The 14,886-nt window shown below is 36.5% G+C and overlaps 1 protein-coding gene across 5 annotated transcripts; it reads left to right on the forward strand.

Annotated features, from left to right (window-relative positions):
• Nucleotides 1–468: 468 nt before the first annotated feature.
• LOC148803372 (uncharacterized) lies at nucleotides 469–10,264 on the forward strand. Of its 5 annotated transcripts, none has more exons than XR_016084381.1 (5): nucleotides 469–963; nucleotides 1,112–1,384; nucleotides 1,478–1,528; nucleotides 1,901–8,853; nucleotides 10,087–10,264. XR_016084381.1 is itself a non-coding variant. In XM_088901860.1 (4 exons), exon 4 carries the CDS (start codon nucleotides 5,025–5,027, stop codon nucleotides 6,351–6,353), a length of 1,329 nt encoding a protein of 442 aa, XP_088757986.1. In that variant the 5' UTR covers nucleotides 469–963; nucleotides 1,112–1,384; nucleotides 1,478–1,528; nucleotides 1,901–5,024; the 3' UTR covers nucleotides 6,354–8,921. The 5 variants fall into 5 exon arrangements, 2 of the variants coding, with proteins under 2 accessions (XP_088757986.1, XP_088757988.1); XR_016084383.1 differs by lacking the exon at nucleotides 10,087–10,264 and having other exon boundaries at nucleotides 1,901–8,579; nucleotides 8,661–8,921; XR_016084384.1 differs by lacking the exon at nucleotides 10,087–10,264 and having other exon boundaries at nucleotides 473–963; nucleotides 1,901–1,969; nucleotides 8,496–8,921.
• Nucleotides 10,265–14,886: the final 4,622 nt, after the last annotated feature.

Below are 14,886 nucleotides of genomic sequence, written 5' to 3' on the forward strand. Positions count from 1 at the left end.
AGTAATAAAATATTGACAATGGTTTCAATTTTACCCAAAACTTGCAACCACTCTAAGCTTCATATTTATCTTCATCAATGAAGTCTTCATCACTAGAAGATTCGTCTTTTGGTGAGAGAGAGAGAGAGAGATTGGGCGCGGCGATGGTTTTGTGAAATTGGTGAAAGAGAGAGAGAGCCGAGAAGATTAGGGTTTAGTAATTTATATATTTCATTAAATTTTAAATTAGAATTTGGTAAGATCTAAGACCGTAGGATTAAAATCTTTAATCTCCTAATCTCTATTTAATATATAAAACATCAATTATCAAATATTTTTAAATCATATATATATATATATTAAAAGTGGTTCTGCCATGTGAGCATGGCTCTCCTTGAAGGAAACCCCCTTACTAATTTTCTATTTTTTTTATTTTTCTTTATTTTTTATTCCTCGTATGAACACCAATCAAAAGCGAGAAATGTTTGAGTTTCCAAAACATCTCTCACTCTCCATCTTTTCTTTCATTTACCACCAGGTCTCAACGGAGGAAAAGAACATAGAACGAGAGAGTTCTCTCTTTCCTACGTCTTTCTCTCACTCTGGCATTCTTTTCCCTACCTCTTCCACAATCTCTCTATCTTCTCAATAACGCTACCCTCCCTATCTTCCTTCAATACTTAACTTCTTACTTCTCATGTCTCAGGAGAAATAGAGCGACATGGTCTAGAAGTTTCGTTTCAGTTGATTTGCATAGACAGAGTGGAAACTGTGGGATAGTATCTGTTAATCAAAAAAGGTTAAAGAAGGTGAGTGGGGGAAGGAGAGATAGCAAGTAGATAGGAGGATAAGAGGAGTACATGATTGTTTTGTCTCGGCATCTCTGTACGTTTTAAGGATCAAGGAGTCGTCCAATCGATTGAAGCTGATCAACCAGGAGAAGGTCTTTCAGCTATATTCTAAATGGAAGCTATATTCAAAATGGTAAACTCTAATTGAGGCCTTTCAACTTTTGAAGACTCTGAGAGGAAAAATTAACATTCTTAAGTTTGGTGCATAACAAAATGAGTTTGACTTCTATTAGGTAACTATAAAGGGGGATCTTCTAATGATTTCCAGTTCTGATTTATAGGGTTACGACAATGTCCGCTACAGTTTTATGTGATCCAATGGCCACGACCGTTCCGAAATCTCAATCGACCTCAACTGAAATTTGGGAGTATAGTGAAGTCGAGTTTGCGGAATGTAATTGTTGTGGATTAGAAGAAGAATGCATGCCGGAGTACATAGCTAGAATATGGGAGTGGATTTGTAGGATTTGATTAATTGAAGGCTGAAGGCTAAATGAATTGGATTAATTGAAGGCTGAAGGAATTCTCATACTTAGACTTCAGTTTATAATCTGGTACTTCTTCATCTTCTTTGACATTATTTCTACATATGGACATATAAGAAACTTGCTCATTTCTTCACCCTTTCTATTCTATTCCCATGACAGATTGACTATATATGCTAATCAAGAATGTGATGGTTAGTGGGTCCCATGCAGGTAGTGATTTTCCTTTTTTTTTCCTCTTATGGAAATTTAAGTAATTTTTCTATTGATCAAAATTTTTTAACTATGGGGGCCATGCATGTAAATTTCTCTCTTTTTCTTTTTTTATCCTTTCTTTTAGACTTGGGTTAGTGGTACCACCAAAAGTGGATTTTATATTTGAGAAAATTCATAACAACCATGGTTTTGTAGTGCAAACAGTAGACTTGAAGCCTTTCATCATATATTTTTACTCACCATTCTGTGGTAGGTATATGAGGTTATAAATAGGCATTATAACATAGTTATTGGATGATGTATAAACATATTTCATAGTTAATTATATGAATAAAAAACAATTTTGTTAATGTTTTTTTTTTTAAATAGGTAACCTCACGTCTTTTATGGCATGGTATGGTGTTGGATTGATTTGTACTTACAAAGAAGGCTGCTAAGGTGATGTAGAACGAAGTTACAATATTTCACTTTAATTTGAACTTTTATTATTTGTTATGTTTTTTATGCTTTTAGTTTCATAGGGGTTTTGGTTTTGCTGTTGGAACAGTAATGTTGGATTTAAGAGTAGTTAAGAGTCCAACTTATAACAAGTGTATGGATTTTGTTCTCAACCTGAAGGTGAGGTCCAAGTTATGTCTTTTTCTACTTCTAATTTGCATATCTTAGGTGTTTCTTAAATTGCATAATGGGAGTTTGATTTATAAGCTAGGTAATTGTTGGCATTTAGATGGTTGGTCAATTGGCATCCTTTCCATTTAGAAGGCACTGGATAAAACCTGTAAAAAAATAGCATGTCTTAGATTTCGGTTATTGTATTTAGAATTCAATAATTAGAATTTGATATATCAATGATACTTATTTCCTTTTCAGTTTCCAATCCTCCCTCCACCCTTGGTTATTTGAGAGGCTTAAACCTCCATGGTGGGATGGCATATACTTTCAGTAGCTCTACGAAAAAGCATTAGTAAATGCAGAAATTTAATTCTATTTACGAATTGTTTTTATTTGTATATCAGGTTATTTTTTAGAGAGCAAGTATTATCTTGAAATGGTTTTCACATTAAGGCTCTTTCTTGGTTTGGCAAGGTTTCATTTTTTTTCCTCCTTAGAATAATTGATGGATATTTGTATTATATTTTGGTTATTTTTCCTTATAGGGACTAATGCTGATGTAATTTTTTATTGTTTCGTGGGTATTCCCACAAAGTTTTTTTTTTTTTTTTTTCTGGAATTTTACATGCATTTCCATTTCCTAAAATGGCAATTGACATTTCCAAAGAAATAAATTGAAATTATTAGCATCTCAGACATTTTGCTGTTTTTCTTATTACTTGAGTAAACTTATTTCTCCTATTTTGTGTATAGTCTAGCTATTTTAAATTAAAACAGTCGAGTATGATTTACAAACTATATCTAAAATTCTCCTTCCTGGTATGTGTTTGTTTATTTACTCTTTTTTCCCTTCTTCTTTTTCTTTCCTTTTTTCTCTCTTTCCCCTTTTCCCTTGCCTTTGTTTTGTGGTCTCATGTTCTATTTTAATATTTTACTCTCCCTAATCTAATATTGTTCTGACCCTAATCTATTAACTAGGGATATGAGGAGTTTGACTGTTCTATTCCTTTGTATTATCTCTTGCTCTCTTTTTTATTTTTTGTATTCCATTTGGGTGATTTTTGTTGTTCTCAATTATTCAAGTGCAACTCAATTCTTGCACTTGAATAACCCGAAAAATTATCTAAAGCACAAAGAAGTTTAGGATAATAACAATGTCCAAAGCATGCATGGTAATAGATATTCATGATTTTTAGTAAACAAAGGCTTCATTGATGTCCTAATCAAACCTGCAAATTGTAGGCCCACTAACACAATTTCTTTTTTTTTTTTTTTAATCCATGTAATTTGCAAAAGAACCAATGAAAGGCAGATCTCTCTCTCTCTCTCTCTCTATATATATATGTGTGTGTGTGTGTGTGTGTGTTTCGTTTATATTGATTTCTTCTTTTCAAGGTTCTTTTAGGGTTTGAGTACTTATCTGGGTTGTGCTTCATTCAAGGATTGTCTAAATTGGCAAAACGACATGCAGAGCTATTGGTTTTTTGAAAAGAATTTTTGGCCATCTGGTGGGTACATGAATGTTTTTGTTTTCTTATTTGCCTTTATTTTGTTTTGTTTTTTCTTACAAGGAAAAGAGGGTTTACTGACGACAGAGATGCTAAGGGTTGCACAAAAATGGAGGATTACTTAGTTTTGTATGGATTTGCCTTGGAGATGTCGATTTATTAATTTTTTTTTTCTTTTTTGGATGGTTTTGCATCTTTTTTTTTTTCTCTAGCGAGGTTATCTCTATTGTTATGGTTGTGATTTTTCTTGGATTTGATGGGATTGGCTTGCATGTATAGTATTTGGTTTATGCGTATTAGGGTTAGAGATATTAATTACCTTTTTGTTTTTCTCAAGGGTTTAATTAGCAGGTTTTCAATGATGAGGTTATTCCCTGTTGTCTTGGTTGTGACTTCTCCTGGTGTTCAATGGGGTTTGGAGACTTATAGTTTGGTTAATCCTATTGGGCTTGGAGATGTTGATTTTGCTCTTTTTCCTAGTATTTTATTACTGATCTTTTGTTTGATTGTTCGTTGTCTCTTATTTATTTATTTATTTTTTGCAAGATGGGTTTTATTCACAGCCCAACTATTGATCAAGCGGACATGGGTGTTTTTTGATGCTATAAATTTGATGTTTGTGCTAGGGTTTAGCAGTGGCTTTGTTGGTTTTGGTGGTGCTCTTTATTGCACGGTGACAATTATGTTTTATGGGTGGTGGTTATGTAGGTTATCCAAATGTTGATTGGTAGCTATTTTGTGGTGTTAGAGTGGAGGTTCTATGGTGGATTATGTGATTTGTTGTTGTTGTTGTTTGGTGCATCATTGGATTGTTGACCAAAATGGCTATTTTTTGTGTGGGAGTGGAAGTTGTTTGCTTGATTTGATGATTTTCTACAACTATTTGGGAGTGGAAGGCGCTTACCAAAGTCTGGTCTGCTCAGAGCTGGTTAGTGTTTGGTTTGAATCTGATAGGCCCCAATTAACCTTACGTATGTCAGGAAGAGGAAAGGTCAACAATCAGCTAGGGGGGGGGGATAATTGAACAATTAATCACATGAGGGCAATTATAGCTAGAGGGAATAAGGAGAGTCTTGGAGCATTTATAGCTATGTCAGTTATGAAAAAAAGAAGAGTTTTTGGGCATTTATAACTAGGCCAGCTGGGCATTTATAGAGGGAGTCAGTTATGTTTTCTTTGAGTAAAGAATATTGTGAGTGTTTGGGAGAGCCGGCGGTCTCTCGAAGAACCGACCAACTGTTAATGTTTTCTGCTGAATGAATACTAGTTTCTTTCGTTGATGTTCGAGTGTGTGAACGCTGCTGCAAGTCTGTGAACTGCGTGTCAAATTTCTGGGTCGTATCAGTGGTATCAGAGCTCGTCTTTCCTCGGCCATGGTGATAGTTAAGGAAGTGGCATCGCAGGTGGAGGGTTTCGAAGAACACTTGACTTCTCTGCATTCTGAATTTTGTGTGGAGATGGATGGCTTACACATTGAGTTTCAGCGACTCGATCCAAATAAGGTAGCTGCTGGACTTTCGAAGATCTCGTCCCTAGAGAACTCGGTACAATCTCTAGAAGGAGGTGTTCAAGATCTGGTGAGACGATTTGATTTGTTGCTTCAGCAACAGGCCTATTCAGCTCCTTTGTCTGCAATTGACATTGCTCCTCCTTTAGTCACATCGAGTCGTGCGGTTGACAAAGGGAAGAGTGCAGCTTTCCTGACGTCTTCTTCAATGTCAGTGCCGGAACTTACTTCTGATCCATTTCCTCGGAAGTTGGAGTTGGCCATTTTTTATGGGGAAAATTCGGACGGCTGGCTTTTTCGCGCAGAGCGCTATTTTGAGATTAATGGCTTGCTTCCGGCGGAACGTCTGCGGGCGGCAGTGGTCTGTTTAGAGGGTGATGCACTGGCTTGGTATTATTGGGAGGATGGTAGGCGATCTTTTCGTGGTTGGACAGAATTCAAGGAACTCCTCCTTGAACGTTTTCGATCAACTCAGGAGGGTAATTTACGAGAGCAACTCTTCTCGTTACATCAGTCTTCTACTGTTAAGGAATATCGTCGCCAATTTGAGGTGCTCTCTACTCCCCTACGAGACCTGTCGGTAATCAGTCCGAATAAGAGAAAGTGTTTTAGGCTGATAGAAAACTCCAGTTATTGGGATGAATCAGAGTCCCGATGTAGGGATTATAATGGGCACTTGGCAACACTGACATCAGCCAAGGAACTAAGTTTTGCTGGAAAACTCTGCACTAATACAGCAAGAGGCTGCTGGGTTGGAGGAAGAGGCTTCAATTCTACAGGTGGTTTTAGTTGGAAGTGGTCTGACAATGCAACACATTGGAATGAGTCCATCTCCCCTGGGGCACCATTTCACTCCAATGGCTTCAATTCATCATGCAAAGGCATTAATCTAATCAATACCTGTACATCGGTGACTAATGGCCAGCCAACCCTTGTGGGTGAGAGATGCAACAATTCTCATGAGTTCATTTGTATGCTTGATATAGAGAACAAATGCTACCACCTGCGCCGCCACAAGGAGTATCTTATCATCCTTGCAATTGTTAGTGGGATGATCCTTTGCACAACTTTGGCTGTTGTAATTTGGTTGCTTGCATACAGGAGGAGCAAGAGGTGCAGAAGGTCTCGCAAAGCATCTAATCCATCAACATCTGCACCAGTTAGTTACCCCATCATGGAAAGTCTTCGGCAATGAGGAACTGAGGCCAATTACAAAGAATTTCAGTGAAGGTAACTGTCTTGTTGGAAATGCCAAGACTGGGGGCACATATAGTGGGCTTTTACCTGATGGAACAAGGGTAGCAGTCAAGAGATTGAAAAGGTCTGGCTTTCAAAGAAAGAAGGAATTTTATTCAGAGACTGGAAGAGTTACAAAGCTCCATTATCCTGCTGCCGTGTGCGGTGTGCGTCCATCCACTATGCCTGGAGTTACTGGTTGGAAGTGCTTATTCCTTGGCAGGACCTGCCTGATTTTGAAGATTCTTGGGAGCCTTTTTGACTTACTTCGAGACCAGTTTCCTCATTTTAACCTTGAGGACAAGGTTAGACTTTGGGCGGCGGGTAATGATAGGCCCCAATTAACCTTACGTATGCCAAGAAGAGGAAAGGTCAACAATCAGTTAAGGGGGGGAAATAATTGAATAATTAATCACATGAGGGCAATTATAGCTGGAGGGAATAAGGAGAGTCTTGGAGCATTTATAGCTATGTCAGTTATGAAAAAAAGAAGAGTTTTGGGGCATTTATAACTAGGCCAACTGGGCATTTATAGAGGGAGTCAGTTATGCTATCAGAAGAGTATAAGAAGGGGCTTTGGGGGATAGGGGGGTATGTTTTCTTTGAGTAAAGAATATTGTGAGTGTTTGGGAGAGCTGGCAGTCTCTCGAAGAACCGACCAACTGTTAATGTTTTCTGCTGAATGAATACTAGTTTCTTTTGTTGATGTTCGAGTGTGTAAACGCTGCTGCAACTCTGTGAACTGCGTGTCAAATTTCTGAGTCATATCAGAATCCTGTGGTGGTTGTGAGGGCTACCGATGTTTGGTTTGGTTAGATTTTAAAACCACTGTTTGTTTCGTTATATTTAAAGTGTCATCCTTTTTGTGATGTTGTGTTTATTGGACTTATGAATTTTTATTTTCTTTTTTATTATGGCAGGAGTTTTGTCTGTTGTTATTTTTTTATTATTTTCTTTCCTGTGTTGTTGTCATGCTTACTAAGTTAGTTTTGTATATTTTGGTTTCTATTGTTCTTATTTGCTTGCCAATGTTTCCTTTTGTGGTTCAGGTATGTGGCTTTGCTATTTGATCTTTATTTCTTTAGGATATATATATATATTTTGCTTCACTGGTTAGGATATTAAGACATTTATTTGTTTGCCTATCTTTATGTTTGTTAAATAAGTACAATAATCATCAATTGTAGTTTGCACCAGATTTGTTACTTCCATGGACTTTAGTGAATCAATAAAATTGCTCCCATAGGTAAAGAAGCGCTTCCCATGCTCATATAATACAAAATTTGTAATTTTATGCCTTCACTTACAAAGATGGGCTTTTTTTTTTATCAAATATGTTGCTTCCTTTGCAAATTTGACAAAGGACCCAACTTATATAGGACACCCAATATTGAATTCCTGTCTCCAATTTTTGAAATCAATGGTTAATTCTTTGCTATATATGCAATACAAGTTTCATCAATGGCAGACACACAACAAGTTGGTTGGGTCTTTGGAAGTTTAAAGGAACAACGCCTCTTTATGTTGTTACTATTCAGTAAGTTGGTTAGTATTTTGTTGGTTTCTAATTTTTCTTAGTTGTGTAATTGGATTCATATTAGTTTCTCTGAAGCTTCTTAGCTACCTGGTCCAATATGAGTGTTTTTTTTTTGGAATTTCTTATATTTGTTTAGAAATGTGATGTGCTATTACTTGGGGATGTTTTTGAAAATGTCTTATTTTGGGTATTTCTATCTTTACTTATTTGTCCACAATATATATTAGAAAAAGTGAAAAACAAAAATGAAACATGAGGTAGCTAGACTTGCCCATAATAGTTCCAAACGGACAAGACAAAATAGAGCACGTTTTGGTTTAAAAATTTCTATAATAAACCAATAACCAGCTCCCTTAATTAAGCTTATGAGAAGCAGGAGTCTTATATTTATATCATTTTCTTTATAAAATTTATTTGTAGATATTTAATGGTAATTTACAGTTTTCAGTTATTTTTCTTTCATGGCATAGATTTGCGGTGAGTGATATGCAGAATGTTTGGATGCTTCATCATTATTGTCATTCTAACGATTTATGGTTTGTATGTATTGCAATTGGCTTTCAGTAGAAGATAACCATAGACCTATTGGAGCTTAGGTAATTGGAGGATGAGGAGAAGATAATTAAAGGTGCAACCATGGGTTAACTTGTAGGTACCATTTGGGAAACCATGCATTGTTGCTACTTGGTATTATTTTCCAGGTGTTGAGAGAACCGTTGCACTTCCTAGATTGATAAAGACCATGAAGATGATGAATAGCTATGGGCTGACCTTTGCTTCAACTGGAGGAGTTTATATAAATCTGGAGCAATTGATACAAAATTACAAGATGAAGAGACTTTGATAAGGAGCAGAGGTGGTGGTTTTGATGTTGGAGTTTCTACTTTGGGTCAAATATAACCATTTATTCCCTCCAGAATTGGTATGTAGTCTCCAATTTGTAATGTACAATAGAACAGTATAATCCAAATTAAGTTGCTTTAATACTAACTTTGCACATCATCAATTTTCTTTTATTTGTCAATTTTATTCGAAATTGCACATCATCAAGGAAATTGACTTCTCACCATGAGCTTGGATCTCTTGAAAGCAAAAAAAAAACGTACTAGCACTTTAAGAGCATGAACATTCAACCACACATTGGGAATATTTCCGGTGCATATTTGCAGGTGTCCAGTGCATGTATGCAGAAGGTGTTCCTGTTGTATGGTTGGATGCCCACACTCTCAATTTAATGCTTGGGTTGTATTCGAATTGATTTGGTTCAATTGAAATATGATAGTGTTGACTTAAACGGATTTGTGGTTTTTTCATTATTTTTTTCTTTAGACAAAATGATGTAAGATTTATATTTTCTCTTAATCCCTTGTGACATTATTGGCTATTTGGCTTTCCCGTGCATCGCACGGGGCCCCGCTAGTATACATTATTTATAAATATCCAGGTTGGGCTGGGCCTAAAAAATTAGGCCTAAGCTCGGCCCTAAATTTTGCGGGCCTGATGTAGGCCCGGGCCCAAGCCAGGCCTTAAAGAAAACCTAGGCCCAGGCTTGGATTTTCTAGGCCCGGCTGAGCTGAAATGATCACCCCTAATTGGTGCGATGCTTGATGTAGCCATTACCTCAAAAGGTAGTTGTCCCTCCCTTCTCCTTGACTTTGGTGTGTAACAAAGCAGGGTACTGATTGGTTATTAGGAGATGATACCAAATGTGGAATTGTTAGTATAGTAGTAGATGCATGTTGGTTTTGTAGAGTGTTCTTGTCACTGCTTGAAGATGGACTTTCTCCTTTTTGCAATGTATCTTATTTTTCCTTAATTATGTCATCCGTTTTGGCACTTTGTTTTGGTACTTGTCGAGGAGAATTAGGATCTTTGCAATTGCAAGGTGAATGTTCTGTGGTAGTTGAAGTGCTTGGGAGAGGTTTAAGTGGGATGGCACTTCCTTCAGTTGCTCTGTTACTTCTTCATTGCATACAGGGTGTGCTTGAAGAAGTCTTGCCATATCTTCATCCTCGTCGGGTGAAGCTTCTTTTATTGATAGTGATGTCTCCTCTTTATCAATTGTCATCATGTATGTTACACATTTCTCTGGGCATGAATTCTCAAAGGGTTATTGGAATTGGATGAGATTATTGAAGCATTTCCTCCTCACTAGCTGGTGGTACTCGACGTGCTTTCTTCTTTGCCACTTTCTTCTTCTTGGAGGCATTGTGTACTTGCCACTTTCTTCTTCTTGGAGGCATTGTGTACTCGACGTGCTTTCTTCTTTGGTTGATGCGGGGATGACGGGATGAAGAGCCTTGTTCTTATGCTGAGAGACGACAATCCATCCAACTCATCTTGAGGAGGTTTTTGAGAGTCATTAAAGTAGATGGAGATAGTCTTGCCTCCATTCGAAATGACACCTTCAGGTTGGTATCATACTTTCTCCTTGGGTTTCTTTATGGTGAAGGTGGACCACTTGTCTTTTATCTCATTTTCTAAAACTGACGATTCTTCCTAATAGTGTAAGTCATCAGTCATCAACTTATAAAGAGTTGGGATGTTGAGATTCCCAAACCTCGACATGTTAGGATAGGCATAAACCATTGTCACCTCTTGATTAACAATGAACTAGATAGGAATTGCCCTCTAGGGAAGGGACATTGTAGGAAAATGAATCCTTGGGAGTCCAGTTACCTTGCCCATAGTCTCCATAATTTGAGGAGAAGCCACCAAGTTATGTTGTGGTGTTGACTTCCCTTTTATAGGTGCAAAGTTCCTTGAGGTTTGGATGTTCATTATAGCTTGAGCAGAGGAGGAAGAACCCATGGAGGGTTGCAATGGCACTGGGTCAAAAGACCCAAAAGTCACCATGATGACGTTAGTAGAAGCAAACTTGTTACCAAGGTCTAACTCAACCTTTCCTTGTTTTGCAAGATGAAGTATTTTGTCATTCAAGACAAAACACTTTTCAGTTGAATGACTTATTATCTGATGGTATTGGAAATACTTGGGGTTAGTCACATGTCCTTACTCTTCAGGTCGTTTGGGCGATGAAAGCTCAATCAACTTTGCTTGGAGTAATTGTTTGAGCATTTCTAGGATATTGGAGTCAGGAAAAGGATACTCCTCTTCTAATTCCTTCAGAGTAGGCCTAGACTTCATTTTCTTTGGAGGAGGAGGAGGTCTTAGAGTCCTTCTTGACTTCCTTCTTACTTTCCTTCTTAGGAGACACTTAGTTGGGGATTCCCATGCTTGGTTATTTGGATCTCTAGGTCATGAGCTTGAATAGCTGATTTTTCGAAGGTGGTAGGCATGTTCCCTTTGAGGCCGTAGAATAGCCTCTAATGCATCCTTTGGACACACGTGTCTATGGCAAATGATTGACTAATTTAATATTTTTTGACAATTATGTGGAATACTTTTTGATATTATAAAAAATTTACATTTATTGTCAAGAATAATGTTAGTTATTGCAAAGTTACAAAATTAATTAATTAATTGTTTCCCAAAAAAACAATTCAAAAAGCAATATAAAAATTAATTAGCAATTACTATAATGAAATTTTATAAAAATAAATTAATAATCATTGTCAATGTAAATAATTAAATAATTTAATTATAATTTAAATAATGTATATAATTTATGAAAATGTAAATTATTTAAAACCATTAGTTTGGGTCAGAGTGGTCGGAACGGATCTATGTCTAGGTCAGATTACATACAAAATTATAAACCATTGGGTCTGGGTTGGATTATATGCATCACCTGACCCGAAGTCTTATCTTCTTCACCCGCATACAACTACAGTGGTCACTCGACGCAACAAACACAATAGCACAAACAAGGGGCCAATGTCCATGATAATATTTAAAAACCAATATTATATAGATTTGTGAAGTAATGGCTAAAAATGTCATTTTTGCAAAAGTAAGTACTTGTTAGAAAAGTGGTTCGCCAAGCATCTTCACTCCAATAAGTATTTAAAATAAGTATAAATGGTTTTAGAAAGGAGTCGCCAAACAATAAATACTTATTCAAATAAGTACTTAAAAATAAGCACTTACAAACCACTTTTTCTAATGAAATTTGATGTCATGTAATGAGAAAAATCAAAATTTCAATAAAATGAGATTCCTAGAAACTCATTCTAATATTTTCCTAGAACATTAGAGAAAAGAGGGAAAAAATAATTTCTTTTATGTACTAAATTAGAGAGAATAATATAAGCTAATAGGAAATAATAGATATCAAGATTACAAAATTGATTTTACTTACCCATTTGATGTTCATGGTTTTAGCATATTTATTTTTTTTTTGGAAAAATCTTATTTCAGTCCATTAGATTTTATTTTGAAAATTTGAAGAGCAATGAAGGGAAAAATCAACTGTACAAAGACAATTTTGGGTTTTAAAAACTTTGTCACATATGAACAGATTGTGATGGAACATTAACAAACACTAATGGCAGAGGAGGATTTAATCAATTGTTAAAAAACTTAAGATTACTCTAAAACAATTTCTAAACAATAGGGATATGGTAAGTCAATTTCTTAAAACTTAGGGATACTTTAGATTTGCCCTTTTAATAGGACATAACATCAAAGCCCTAAAGCAACACAATTACCATCTCATAGGGGTGCAAATGATTTGATTTGATTTCAAATATGATCCTATTTTGTCGGATTCAGATACACTCCTATTGGATTTCGAATTGGAATCACCCATGTTCTATAAAAAATTATGTATATTATTTATTTATTTATAAATATATTTATATTACTTTTTTATAATTTTTTATAAAATATAAAAATCTCCCCTATACTTTCACTTTAACAAAAACCTCCCCTCTATTTTTAAAAGTCTAACAAATACCTCCCTTCTGTCAATGACCAAAACAAAAAAGTTAATGTGTATATATTTTTACTAAAATAGCCCTATCTCAGCAACTCCATAATCCACTCTAATATTGTTGATCTTCTAACTCAGAGGCACAGCGGCAGATGGTGGTGCACTCCCCCTCCAACCTTCCCTCTTTTTTAATTTCCCTCTCATTCTCTCTCTCTCTCCCTACAAACACGAAATAGCACTATTCATCATTCCCCTCTCCCCGACTAAAACACACAACGGTGGCGATTGAATTCGATCTCCACCTCCGGCCATCCGAACTGTCAGTCGTCCAATGGTGGTACTGGGATGGTGGACTAGCTGTTAGTGAGGGGAACACATCTAAGAATTCCTCACTAACAACTAGTCTTTGTTTCAACGAAAATGAGATGGATGATAATGTCAGACGTCCAACGATGGTACTGGGAATTTCGTTCAACAACGGGAACGGTACTCTGTTTTCTCGTTCATTACAAGAGGAAGCATGGATGTAATGAACGAGTTGGTTCAAGTTGAAAATGGAATGGGGAATTTACATGCATAGATTAGCTTTTGCAGGTGACGGGTAGATAGTAAAGAAGATCGGGCACTATTCTCTATGAAAATGAAATGGGGAATTTACATGCATGGATTAGCTTTTGCAGGTGACGGGTAGATAGTAAGGAAGATCGGACACTAGTTCGATCAATTCTCTAAGCTCAACAGTGATCTCGACGAGAATAAGCTCCGATCCTGATGTCCAAGTGACTTGTAGTAGAGGCTGTAGGCCTGTAGCAGTTATCAGGCCGCACTTACACTATCGAAGTGCAACCCATACTACAACAAAACTTCAAAGCTTAAACGAATTCATTTTTCGAGTTTCCATCGGTCATCCTGGAGTGCGACTGCGTTGACCCGAGGGCTTGTGTTTACTTATCTGCTTATCCTTGTCGTAGACTGGCGAAGGGAAAGCTCCGGGTTCATAACTTGATTTAATTTGGTCGTGCCATTTGGAGTTCCAATCACGCTTATTAAGTTGTTTGAGTGTGATCCTACAAATAACCTATAGATTGGGTATTAGTCCAGCCACTGGGTTCTGAAGAGTCTTTAGCTACTGTGCAAAAGGAATTGGTGATGTGCAATAGTTCCCAAGCCAGAAGTAGATTAGTTTTGAAGAGTCAAGCAAGAAGAGGATTCACTGCCAGAGCCACCATACATAGAGATATGAATGCCAAGAGATGGGTACAGAGCATTAGAATGAGTTTGACTGTATTAAAAGTGGGATATATACTTCATAATCTTATTCTATACTGATAGAATTATAGAGGGACATAATGAATGTGATGTATGCCTCCAAACTTTCCATTGTTCATGCCATCTTTTGCAAGTATGAAAAGATAAATGGTAAGACGTTTCATGGTGCTTGATCAGAATGATTAAATGTTCAAATCTGTGCATCTCATACAAGTAATCTTTGCATTTTGAAGTGTCAGTATTTACATTGATCTATATGAAATACAAACTGTTAGTCTATGTCCTAGAGATATTGTTTCTGAGCAATGCCTTATGCATCATAAGTATCCATAGCTACATACTCCTACACTTCATCAAGCTTTTGCAGGGCTGGATGGATGTTGAAGAATTGATTGCTTTGAAGGGTAACTTCGTTATCTGCTCTTTAAGCACTATAATTCTCAATGATGCTTATTGTTGCATAATAGAACAAATGCAAAGGATTTACCTTAAAGCCTCCAGGTGTTGCCAGTACCCTCATCAATGAGGGTTTTAGTGTTTTAGAGTTTCTAGTTTGAATTACATAGTGGAATGGTTTCTAAAAGTAGAGTCAGTGCCAATCCTATGTGTTTCCTTGTTGGTTTGAAAAGGGATAATATGAAATTGTAGATTTCCTGGTTTTGGATGCCAGGATGGCCCATCCCGCACACTCTCAAATGAGTATATGCATGGATTGTTATTTTTATTTCAAATATGGACACACACAGATGCAGGAACCAAATTCTGATGCCAAGGAGATGATCCTTTAAGATGAATAAACAAGAACTTGTGGACATGTACAAACTATTAAGTTAGTTCATATTTTCTTGAATT

This window comes from Nelumbo nucifera, chromosome 1 (assembly GCF_055504915.1).
Source record: "Nelumbo nucifera cultivar China Antique chromosome 1, China Antique-T2T, whole genome shotgun sequence".
Classification (NCBI taxonomy): Eukaryota; Viridiplantae; Streptophyta; class Magnoliopsida; order Proteales; family Nelumbonaceae; genus Nelumbo; species Nelumbo nucifera.